Source organism: Condylura cristata, unplaced genomic scaffold (assembly GCF_000260355.1).
Source record: "Condylura cristata isolate star-nosed mole 26May11 unplaced genomic scaffold, ConCri1.0 scaffold00018, whole genome shotgun sequence".
In the NCBI taxonomy this organism is placed as follows: domain Eukaryota; kingdom Metazoa; phylum Chordata; class Mammalia; order Eulipotyphla; family Talpidae; genus Condylura; species Condylura cristata.
In genome coordinates, this window is record NW_004567119.1 from 21,131,993 (window position 1) to 21,144,613 (window position 12,621).

The 12,621-nt window shown below is 46.3% G+C and overlaps 1 protein-coding gene across 1 annotated transcript in view; it reads left to right on the forward strand.

The window, feature by feature from the left end:
- The window catches only part of LOC101625632 (tumor necrosis factor receptor superfamily member 10A), a 24,729-nt gene extending 14,469 nt beyond the window's left edge, over positions 1-10,260 (forward strand). Inside the window, exons 2-9 of the mRNA XM_012726767.1 lie at positions 2,738-2,840; positions 4,146-4,259; positions 4,950-5,061; positions 6,015-6,271; positions 6,764-6,960; positions 7,422-7,601; positions 8,410-8,485; positions 9,676-10,260. Coding sequence (XP_012582221.1) covers positions 2,738-2,840; positions 4,146-4,259; positions 4,950-5,061; positions 6,015-6,271; positions 6,764-6,960; positions 7,422-7,601; positions 8,410-8,485; positions 9,676-9,983 — 1,347 coding nt within the window. The 3' untranslated portion in view covers positions 9,984-10,260. The remainder of the gene's footprint in view (positions 1-2,737; positions 2,841-4,145; positions 4,260-4,949; positions 5,062-6,014; positions 6,272-6,763; positions 6,961-7,421; positions 7,602-8,409; positions 8,486-9,675) is intronic.
- The last annotated feature ends 2,361 nt before the right edge of the window (positions 10,261-12,621 follow it).

The window sequence follows — 12,621 nt, forward strand, 5'->3', positions numbered from 1 at the left end:
CCTGAAAATGGTAGAAGGATCATGGATGAATGCGGGACCTCCCTGAGAATTTTAAGGCAGAGGCTGGAGTGAACTGATTTGTATTTTTTTTTTAAAGATTTATTTATTTATTCATACAGAACTGGGGTACAGGCCAGAGATGCGGAGGGTGAGAGAAATAAAATGATATGGCTAAATATATTTAACAAGTAATCCCTCCTATATGAACAAATGGGAGGATGTGTTTTCTAGAGAGAGAGCGAAGATGAGTGGTAAACACAAACAAAAAAGAAACTCTCAGAAAAAGACATAAGTAGGCATTAAAAAATCTACACAGAAAAAAGAAAAAAAATATTCTTGACCTTCTTAGAGGTGAGCTAATAAGAAACAGCAACAAATTTCCAGATACATGAAAAGAATGGTTGGTTCAGAAAAACAAGTGCTTTTTACATCCTAATTCCTTCTTCCTCATCAGCTTCTTTACTTTCAGCAAGAAACAAAAGACATGTTTCTAAAATTTCTGTTCTATGTTCCCATTATGATCTGAGTATACAGAACATCTGTTAAATTACAACAGAGGGGGCCCTCCCTGGTGGCGCAGCGGGCTAAAGCACAGCACTAAGAAGCTTAAGCCGCTTCCGCGAGTTCGATTCCCGCCTGCCCTGGAGAAGATCCACATGGCGAGGCAGACCTCTCCTGACCCGCCCGCTGCTCCCCTCAGCAGTGTACCTCATCAATCTGCCTGTTCTGCTCCCCACTCTGTCTCTGGTGAATCCTCTCACCCTCCGCATCTCTGGCCTGTACCCCAGTTCTGTATGAATAAATAAATAAATCTTTAAAAAAAAAAATTACAAACAGAGGGCCCTCCCTGCTGGTGCATGAAGTTGTCCGAAGACACTGAAGCACCAGTTCAGTCCCCAGCATTCATCTTCTGCTTTTCCTGCTGTTCCTCAGCAGTGTATTTCAGTCAAACCCCCTGTTCTGCTCCCCACTTTGTCTCTGGTGACTGCGTATCCCAGTTCTTGTATGCATAAATAAATAAATCTTTTAAAAATTAATTAATTAAAAATAGAAATAAATCTATAACAAGGAAGGAGAATCATAAAAGAAAACAGACTGGACAAACAAAATATATGGAAACATTGTAGATCTGTTTCAACCTTATCAGTAATTACATTATTTCTAAATCCACTAACCAGAATGGTCAGAAATGAAAAAGCAGACCCCAACTGGATACTGTATTAAAACATGCAACTTGAAATTATGATATCTATATTGCAGATAGATGGGAAAAGATACAACATTCAAATAGCAAGTCTAGTAAAGATGCTCTTTTTATTTAATTGGTTTGTGTTGCTTTAAAACACCACAGAAGTTTCAGGACAATAGTTTCATACCTCAAAAAATGAATATACCACACTGCATCTGGTGTCAAAATTCTAGCACCATTTACCACCCCTGTTTTATTAATACTTTATAATTTGTTTTTTTCTTTTTTATTCACTACTACTCTAGTTAGGGGGTTAGAATTATCTTGATACTTTTAGAGAACCAACTTTTGATCCTCTTCGTTCTATTATTTATATTCTATTTCATTCATTCTCCTTGATTTAAATTTATACTTCCATTTTATGATTGTTTAATGTGGACATTCAGATCACTCAAGTTATTCATATATATATATTTAATAGTTTTAGTGAGGTATAATTCACATAATAAATCATTATTAAAAATTCAAAAATTTACCCATGTAAATTGAACATTTCAGCCCCTTTTAATATATTCTTAGAATTATGCAGTCATCACTATAATAATTTTAGAACAATTTATTACCTCCAGATGAAATGTCAAATTATATCAAGCAGCCACTCTCCATTTCTCTTGCCTCCCTATTCTTTTAATATAAGCATCAAAAGCCACACATTTTACTCTAAGTCCTGCATCCCACACATTTTAATGAGTCTTAATAGATTCATGACTGAATGCTTACAGTGACCACATTAATAGGTTTGAGGTGGATCTCATTATGTGAGCATCTTTTCATTCTTTGGAAGAAATGTTTATTCAAATCATTTGCCCAATTAAAAAAAAACTGGGTTTTCTTGTTTTGCTACTGTTATATCATAGGAATTCTTTCTCTATTCTGTACATTAGTCTCTTATCAGATATACAACATACAAATATTCTATTCCATGAGTTTCTCTTTCAATCTGTTGATTATGCTCTTTGATGCACATATGTACTTAATTTTACATAAGCTAATTTGCCCATATTTTCAGAGGCTGCATATAGTTTTGGTATCATATAAAAAAAGACACTGCTAGATCCAAGATCAGGAAGAATTGCCTCTATGTTTTCTAAGAATTTTATTGTGTTCACTGTAAGGTTTAGAGCATTGTTCCATTTTGAGTTAATTTTTGTGCATGGTGTCAAGTAAAGGTCCAAGTTTATTTTTGACATGTGCATGTGTGAGATACGGATATTCAGTCTTCCCAAGGCTACTTCATGAACAGATTGACCTTCCCCATTAAATGGATTTGTCAAAATTTGCTTTCTTTATGTTTATCAAAATTAAGTTGACAGATTTTATGTTACTTAGCTAACCGCAAACCATGAAAGGGTAAGCATAAATACAAGAGAATACTTGTAGTCAGAGCTGGAACTGAATTTGGGTTTTAGCTGCTGGGGTGAGGGAACTTAGATGAATGGGGCCTGGAAGCCACTCATGCCTGTCCCTGCTTTGTCCCCGTCCCCACAGGTCTCTTCTTCCTCACCCATTAACATCAAGATGGACAGCGTTCATGAACAATTAGCTCTCCTGGAACAAAAGTACCCTCCTCAACAGATTTGGTGTCCATCAGGTACTTTCTCAGACTGATCTGCAGCCCTCATCCCCCCCTGTCTTCATGTCCTTCCAGCCTGTGATGCCTGCAGATGCTGGTTTTTGCTGCTCAGACATTTTCTGGATGCCTCTTTGAGTCCAACACCATGCTGATGGAAGGCACAAGGCTGAGGCCCTCATGGGGCTCTCCTGGGGTGATGTCCAGGCAGAGGGATGAAGGTGACAGTCAGAGAAGCATAGGAGAATCCCTCCCTGAAGGAGAATGGGGTGATGGGTGGGACAGAGCTGGGGTGGTGTGGCCTCCCCAACCAGGTGACTTTCATGCAGAGTCCCTGCCCTTGGTGCAGGGACAGTGCTCCTGGGAACACTCCCGGGGGAGGGGCAGAACTTGCTTGAGCAAGACGCAGCTGGGTGAGTGGAGTGTAAAGACGTCACAGAATAGATGGGAGCAGATCACACACCCTGAAAATGGTAGAAGGATCATGGATGAATGCGGGACCTCCCTGAGAATTTTAAGGCAGAGGCTGGAGTGAACTGATTTGTATTTTTTTTTTAAAGATTTATTTATTTATTCATACAGAACTGGGGTACAGGCCAGAGATGCGGAGGGTGAGAGAATTCACCAGAGACAGAGTGGGGAGCAGAACAGGCAGATCGACAAAGTACACTGCTGAGGGGAGCAGCGGGCTGGTCAGGAGAGGTCTGCCACGCCAATGTGGTCACCTCCGGGGCAGGCGGGAATCGAACTCATGCGGAAGTGGCTTTAGCTTCTCAGTGCTGTGCTTTAACCCGCTCCGCCACCGGGCAGGGCCCCTGATTTGTATTTTAATTGTTTAATTAAATTACTGGACTGAAAGGGGGCAAGACTCAGAGCAGACCCAGCGCCGTCTGAGGCGCACACGTCATGTTCCACCTGGTGGAGTATCATGTGCCACGCAGGTGGCTACCAGCCACACCGCAGAGAGGGGACGTTGACCTCGCACGTTTACTTCTCTCCCTGCTGAGGTCAGTTAGGAATGAATCTTCTTCTGCACTAGGACATCTTAGTACTACCTTGAATATATTGATTAAAGAACATTATTAAAAGAATCTGACCTCTTTCCCTCTTACTGCGGCTCCGATATTTCAATTTTGTGTTGACATGTACTGTATTTTTATTTCAATGTCAGCCAGGTATTGAGTAGATACAGACTATGACCTGGCCCTGCCAGTTTCAGTGATTTCCCTATTTGCATCCCACCAATGACCAACAAGTGTTCCCAGCACATTGCCAGTCGCTGAGACCCCCGCGGATTCATTTGCCAGCTTTTCTCTTTCCTCCCAGGGTCGCACTTATCAGGAGACAGTAAAACTTGTGTACCGTGTACAAGTGGACGCGGTTACACAGAGCACTGGAACAGACAGCCTTCCTGCTTCCGGTGCGCAGAGTGCCGCTCAGGTATGCACAGCCGGGCTCCCGAGCCAGTCGGGGTGATGAGTGGGGCAGTGTCCAGAGGACACATCCAGGAAACCTGGATTGACACGCAAGCTATCCTGTGTCATGCTTATGTCTTAGGTGGATAAAATAAATTAGAACTCTTTACATTTAAAACTTTGGAAATTTATAAAGTTTGCACCCAGGTAGGGAAATCTACTTCATTGTGAGAGGGAAGTGATGGGAATGAATTCTGCCCCTTGAGGGCAAGATGGACACTCCCAGACAGAGGCGTGGCCAGGGGCCATCCAAGGGTGAGCTGGCCAGGTCTGGGCCAGACCCTGTGCTCTGTGCTCCCGGTGAGTGCTCCCTCTCTTGGTCTAGGGGCCCTGCCCAAATGCTAGTCACCCAAGGTTCCTCTCGCTCCAGGGTCTCCCAGATTACCCCCAGCCTCCCTACAACCCTGAGATGTAAAAGAGGCCTCCTCTTTTACCTGATATTTAAATACAGGCCCTTTCTCCATACTTCTGAGTATTGGAGAAGTGGACAGCGCTGCCTTTGTGCGCCCCAAGTGTGGTGCGGCAGAAACTGAGTACTGTGGAGTCCTGAGTGGGGCTGAGGCTGTAGGAGGGGGAGGGTGAAGTGTGGGGGAGAGACACGGAGGGTGACATGTGTGGGGGGGGGAAGGAGCCACGCTGTACCCTTTGCTTCCAGATCAGAAAGAAGTGACTCCATGCACCACAACTACCAATAGGAAGTGTGAATGCAAAGAAGGCACTTTTTCTGGAGAAAATTCTCCTGAGGCTTGTCAAGCCTGCACGCTTGGGTGAGACACAGGCGTCAAGGGAGCCCGACCCAAGTTCTCCTGTACCCCTCTCATTCAGCCCCCCACTCCCGCCCAGGGTCTTCCCTGTGTTCTCCTAAGCCTGCTTTGCTCCCTCCTCCCTATCTGCACCCCCTGCACGGCTCCCTCAGGACCCCCTTCCCTGTCCACCCCCCCCAGCACCTTTCCCCTCAGGTGCTTGGGACAGTAGGCCACTACCTCAGTCCATGAGACTATTTGAGTGATTCATGAAAAAATTTCTTTTGAAAATAGAAGGAAAGAATTGAGTAGAATCTTTTTTTTTTTTTTTTTTTTTTTTTAGCAGCAAGATGTACACTCATCTTTATAATACAGTCATAAGATGTAGGCGTTGATATGTTGTCAGGCAGCAGTGGTCCCTGAAGACAAACTTGACCACAGCCACCGGGTTGAGAGAGTTTCCCATACCATGAGCGTACACAGACTGCCTTCTCCCAGGCCCCTGCTCCCTCTTATGATGTTCTGGGATGTTGGGGCAAAAGTAATTTGTTCTTCTCTGACCCTTCAGTGTGGGTAACGGCAGGACAACAGCTAGGTGAGGGGAAGAGTTTCCTTGTATTAAAGTTTCCTGGAGGGTGAGGCTCAGCTGTGTCCAAACCCTTCTGATCCTTGACCTGAGGTGAGATCCCTGCAGGAGCTCTCTCTGCAGCCAGAGAAGGTCAATGCAAGCCTCGCAGAGAAGGCCCAGCTGCTGAAGGCTCCAGGTCTGAGCCCAATAGGAGCACAGGGCATGTGCACATCCTGCACCCCCACCCCTACCCCCAAATGGGTGAGGGCCCAGACCCTGCAACAGAGGCCTGGTCTCCTCTCTTCTCTCTTCTCAGGCACACTGGCTCGGGGGTGGCTGCTTCTTGCTCCTCACCTTGCCAGCTTCCACTCACAGATTCCCTCCCTGCTCTCTTGGTGTCTGTACCTAGGTGCCCCGATGGGATGGTTATGGAAAGTCCATGTACCAGCCACAGTGACCTCAAGTGTATCAGCCGAGACTCAGGTACTAGTGACAGTGCAGTGACCCAAGTCCCTGGAAAGCCATTGACCAATTCAGGGCTACCCCCTTCTCCTTCCTCAGGCAATGGATCCATCATGGTGATTATAGCAACAGTGTCGATTGGGCTTGTATTCTTCTTTGCTGTGTTCTGCGTGCTCATGACTCAGAGTGAGAGACTTATAGAAGGTGCGTGCCTCCTGGGGAGGACCTCACGGGACGTGCCCACCTGCAGGGGAGGATTTCCAGAGGTGTATGATTTAAGGTGACAGGGGGAGGGAAGGGAGAGGTGCTGGCACTCTGCCACCTCTTTCTCTGCTTAGTTCCTAGATATCAGGGCTCTCCCCTTCATCTGCCAGTCCTCAGGTTTTTTCTAGCCTGACTCCGCTCCCATTCCCTGTGATCACCCCCCAGCTCCCACCTCATTTTCTCCCAAGGGCAGGGGTTACATAACACTTCCCCTTCCCATGGGGGCTGATGGTCACCTCACCTCCCTGGCCAAGTCCCAGGGGGGAAGCAGTTCTTTGGGCCTTCCACTTCCAACAGGGCAGCGAGGCAGTTGGCACTGGGACTGGTCAAGAGCTGAGGGCCAGGGGGCTTGTACAGCTCTGGTCAGAGCAGAATCCCCAGAGGTGTTCTACATGTTTATTGCACTTGTCCCCTCCGTTCCCTATCCCTGAGGGGACCCTAGAGATGGAATGTCCGTCCCCCCGACACCCTACCAGGTCAGGGTTCTTTGTTCCTTGTCTGAACCCCCAGCCCACACCTGCCCTCAGCACTGTCTTCAGAGAGGGAGGTGCAGAGAGGGCCCTCCCACTGCTAAGGTGGACACTGCTTCTCTTCTAGGCACTTCTGTGAGCTGCAATTACCTGCACAGGGTGAGTTGTTTCTCCAGACCTGGGTAGCATCAGGCCAGGCCCTCAGCCAGGTCCTGGGTGGAGGCAGTTCCTCACTGCCCTGTTCTGTCCTAACTCTCCAAAGGGGCCTGTGGCCCCGAGCAGACTGTCAGAGGGCAGCTGACCCATGGTGAGCAGCCCACAGGCCAGTTGGCTGTGCTAAGCACTGTTCTTGCTTCTTGTGAGACAGCCTCGCCCCACAGCCCTGCACCCTGGGTGTAGGGGTGTCAGGCAGGGGTGAGGAGCCCCCTCAGCACAACACCAGGGTCCTAGAGCCAGTAGCAAAGTATTCTGGACCTGCTGGGCCTGTTCCCACCTTGGGTGCAAAGGGGTTGTCAGTCTGGGAGGGAGTGGGAGTGGGGCCCACAGGACCAACTGTTCCCACTGAGGCCCAGTGGGGAACCCAGGTGTGGACTTCTGAGGCTGCTGTTTGCCCTCCCAAGGTCCAACACTGCTTGTGTCCTAAGAAAGAGCCTGGGGCACTGGACAACGCCCGCAACAACAACCTGAGTAAAAGGGACTCAGTGTACACTGACATCTCTGAGCTGGAACCTCAAGGCCAACAGCAGGCAGAGCTGACGGGTGTCACTGTACAGATCGCAAGGGAAGCAGAGCCGCTGCTGGTGAGTGGGTGGAAGGTCGTGTGGTGCCGTCCCTGCGCTGTGGCTCCCGAAAGACTGTTATTAGTCTTTTCTTAGGAGGGCAGTGGTGGGGGAGGGACATCGCCACCATCAGTGGAAGACCTGCCTGGCAGGGGAGCTGGCCACCTTGAGAGGACAGATACCCCTCACAGAACCTTACGCTTTTTATCTCTGTCTGTTCTTGAATTTACTTTTTTGGGAAGGCTTCCAGGATTTACCATTAGGTAGATAGCAAATCTCACCACTCTGGACTCATATGCCTATACTGAGGTGTCTTTGAAAACTCAGAATTGGTGCTTCGTTTTATAAAATGTTCTTTCAGCCCCCTGGGGATCATCTGATGCTTTCATTTCCTTATATTGAACATGGATAGGGTACATTTTTATTGCTCAAAGAACCTGTGCATTCCCTGAAAAAATCTTTTACTTAAGATTTTTCCAAAGTGTCTTCACAGCATCTTCATTTGAGTCATGTACAAGTCTCAGAGGCAGTGTCTGGGCCTTGGGGGTGGGTGGGAATGGACCAGAGCATGGGTGAGTGGGGCGGTGGGAATGTTCCTTGTCTTGACTTGGTGATGCCTGCATGGGCATCCACAGGTGTCAGGTAGGAACAGACAGAAGAAGTGAGTTTCTGTGGGAACGTGCTCCCTGTGGCTCGGCGCCCAGCTGAGAGGGGCAGGAGGCTCATCTCACAGAACCCGAGGGCAGCTGCCCCAGGCCACGGCTGCAGCTGGGTCTGGAATCCAGGACCCCTGACTCAGCCCAGGGGTGTTCCCCACTGTACTTGACAGAGATCAGCGGAAACTAAAGAGTCGCAGAAGGAAAGTAGGCGCCTGGTTCCAGTGAATGCTGCAGACGCTACTGAAAGTGAGTATTTTGTTGGGGGCTGCAGAGCTGGAGGCAGGGGAAAGACTCCTAACTGCAGTCCAGGAGCTGCTGGAAGGAAGGGTTCTGTGCGGGTTGTCACTGGAATGTGGGGGCCTAAGTCAGTCCAGCAGAGCACCCACTGGCCCTGACAGGAGAGTGCGAGGCATTTGATCTCTGGCTGCAGTGTAAACTCCATACGACTCTCAAAGAATTAGCAGGAAGAAAGGATATAAGATAGTCATCAGTCAGGATATAAGATACTCATTGATCATTTTTGTGTTAACTGTATGTTGAAATACTACATTAGAATGTACTGAACTAGCCCCATCTTATTAAAACTAGTACCACTTTCATTTTTGTGAATGAAGTTATTAGAAAATAGGAACCGCATTCCTGGGCCACCTGATGTTTCTGCCGGCTATCTTGCAGGATGTTCCACACACACCTCATTTCTCCTCTCGGTCCCACGAGCTGGGTAGTGTCTGCCCCACCCTACAGGTGTTTTGCTCAGCGTCTGTCTGTCCGTCCCCATGCAGCTCTGCCACAGAGTCGGTGAGTGAGGCCAAGCTGGGCGTGACGCCCAAGGCCTTGCTCCCTCCAGGCCCTGACTCTGGCCACCGTGTACCTGGTGGCCCCGGGCCCTTCCTCTCGTGATAGGTGCGGTCTGAGCAGTCTCTTCTGAGAGCCTGCAGTACCTGTAATGTCTCCCCACCTCTGCCTCCTGCCTGAATAGTCATGCATTGTTTAAGGGCATTGCTCAAAGACAACATTCTGAGAAAATGTGTCTTTGGGTGATTCATTGCTGTGCAAACCTCACAGTGCTGTCTCACAAACCTAGATGATGTGGCCAGGCACATAGGCTGGATGGGCCACTGTCCTGTGAGCAGGGACCAAACCCTCACTGAACAATTCAGGGCTACGCTGCTTCCTGTCTCCGCTGCTCACCTTCCCTCAGAGCAGGGCTTTCTGTTGACTGTGACTCCCACAGTCCTTTGGGCACAGGTGAAAACTAGGCCCTGCGGCCTGATTCCCTCCCTGCCTGTGGGAAGCCGTGAGGGCAGCTGAGCAGCCAGCTGGCCTCAGGGAAAGCACTTCAGATCCCTTCTGCAGGTCTGGGCCTGACGAGTCCTTTGCTCTTTCTGAAGTGGCCCAACTCACCTGGCTGTCTTTGTGGCTTTCCTCCCACCTAGGCCTGAGGAAGTCCTTCGATTACTTTTCAAGCGAAGTCAACGTGAGATATTGGGACCTATTTATGAGGAAGGTGGGTCTCAAAGAAAATGATATCCAACTTGCTAAAGAGCGAAGCCGGTGCACAGAGGAACACCTGCATCAGATGCTGCAGCAATGGCACAGCATCACTGGGATGGAAGCCTCAGTGAACACCCTGCTAGACGCCTTGGTAGAGATTAAGGAAAATCTTGCAAAAGACAAGATTGAGAAGCACTTGGTGCACTCCAAACTGTACACCTATGAGGACGGGGACTCCACGCTACCCTGAGTGTACAGGACTCGCTTTAGGAAACCAGAGCTTCCTTGGAAAGAAACAGAAAATAATTGAAGACGCTCTAGAATTTTCCAGAACTTTTTTCAAATCAGTTGGAGCTCTGGCTTTTTGTTTTTATGAATTGTTTACTGTGACAGTTTTTAAGATTCCACAGTGGAATCTCAAGGCATTTAAGATAGATATCTTGTGATAAATTTGGGTAGTACCATTTTAGGATGTTATTTTTATGCTTATAGAATTTTTTTCATCCTAAGACAACTGCACTTTTTACTTTTACATGTTTTGTTATGATTTTTTGTATTATTTTAATGTTAATGTGTAGTTATGTATATATTAATATTAATTTATATGCTTGTGTATTTTTCATGTTTTATATATTTATATAAACATTGAGAAGGTTTTTTAAGTGCACTTACCAAGTGTATTACATTGATTGTTTATATTTCTATCATCATAAAATGTATAGAAATATAAGGTGCGCAGAGTGGTGCGTCTGTGAAGCCTATCTCTGTGGAGTTTGCCCTGGTCCATTCTGGTTCTCCATCATGCAGTTTGAGTTGTGACTGGCAACTTCAGCTGTCATTTTTTAAAAAGATTTTTGTTTATGCATGCCACAACCAGGGTACAGGCCAGAGGTGCGTGGAGTAAGAGGATCACCAAAGACAGAGTAGGGAGTAGAACAGGAAGATTGACAAAGTGCACTGCTGAGGGGAGCAACAGGCAGGTCAGGAGAGGTCTGCCACGTCATGTGGGTCACCTCCCTGGCCGGGGATTGAACCCATGATGCAGTGGCTGTGGACAGCTTCATAGTGCTGCAATTTAACCTTCCACACCACTAGGGAGGGCCCAAGGGTCCAGTCTTTTCATCATGATAATTGTATACATGTGTGAATATTTATATAATTTATAGTAAATGTTTACAAGTGAGCAGAACGTGAGAAGGGCTGCCAGCAAAACCCTTTGGATGTCGGTTACCTGGGTAGTCATGTGTGAGGCTCCTCCTCTAAAGTTCATGGGTAGGGTAGAGGGGTAGGTCATGTGCCATTTCAGGTCATTGTAGTGACTCTTTAGGATCCACTCCCCATGTCTGCCATGGTCTTGAAACAGGAGCCCCAGGGCCACGGCAAGCCTTCGACATGGTGGTTTGTCCCCACTCCTCAGTCTTCCTCAGGAGAGCTAGACTTGGGGCTCTGGTGGCAAGACTTGCTCCAGCCCAGTGCTACCCATGGCTCCAGCAGCCACTGTGAACTGGATCCTGGTACACTTGCCTGCTGGCGTGCTACCAGCTCCAGGCTCTCAACTAATGATGGCACCATTTTGCATGAGCAGTGTCAAGTTGTAGACTTCTGGGCACTACCTGGGGTGGGGCAGCCAGACAACGGTGGCCTTAAAAACTCATTTTCCCTTTGAAATACACTGTTGTTGTTGTACCCTAAGCCTGAACGGTTACTTGCAATTGTAGTCATCTGGGTGAGAAGTCACAGTGACTGGTCTCCCACCTTGACACTATTTTATAGCCTCAGGGAGCAAGAGTGGACAATGTGTATGGAACATTTAAATGTTAAATGCTAATTGAACACTACATAGATATCTCTGAGTTTAAAATGGCTCTTATAAGCTGATGAAATGTAAAGCTTACAAAGTTAAAAGCTTACAAAGTTAAAAGCCAGTGTTACCTCCAAAAAAAAGTAAATAAATATTTCATACAAACTTCTCGTAGTTTGATTTCTTATGGTATCTACCAATTTTTGCACTTAAATTGCAATCTCTAGTTGGGGGTATTAGGAAGAAGAGGAGAGAGTGGACCAGACTTTTTCTGTGAAGGGCCAGAAAATAAGTATTTTCAGCTTCTCAGGACCTCAAGTCTCTGCCTCAACTCTTGAATTCTGCCATTTTCATGTGAAAGCAGCCGGAGGGTATGTACATGAGTGAGTTTGGCTGGGTTCTAATAAGACTGTTATGTAAAACAGGTGTGAGCCATTTTTAGCAATCTCGTCTGGATACGTATATTTACTGTAGTTATGTTGGGGTTAAGTCGTCTACCATCCTATTTTTTTTCTATATGTCCTAAATGTTAATTCCCTTTTATTCTCCTTTTATATCTTCTTTTAGATTAATCAGATATTTTGTAGGATCCCATTTGATCTCTACTAGTGGCTTATTGGCCATATTTCTTTGCTATTTGAGTTTACAAAATACTTTTATCACATTATACCATCAAGCAATATTATACCATTTTGTAGATAATGCGAGAGCCTTAAGTTTATTTCCATTGTCCGCTTCTATCATTTGTGCTATTTTTAAAAATATACACTTTACCTTTATGTATGTTATAAATCCCATTATTACTAGTTTGTAAAAGTAAATTATCTTTTTAAAAGTTAAACATATAATACGGTACCTATTTATCTGGTATACCTCCTTTAAATAGACCTGAGCTTCCATCTGGAAAATATAGATTATCTTAGTTTCTTCTCATTATGTTTTTCTTTAAAATCCTTGTGTATGCTTATAATAGGTGTTTGAATATTGTTTCTGCTAATGCTATAGTTTATTTCTGGGTCTGTCATTGCTTGGTTTTCATCTTTGTTTCGGTCATATTTTCTTGCTTCTTTCCAGGTGTAGTAATTTT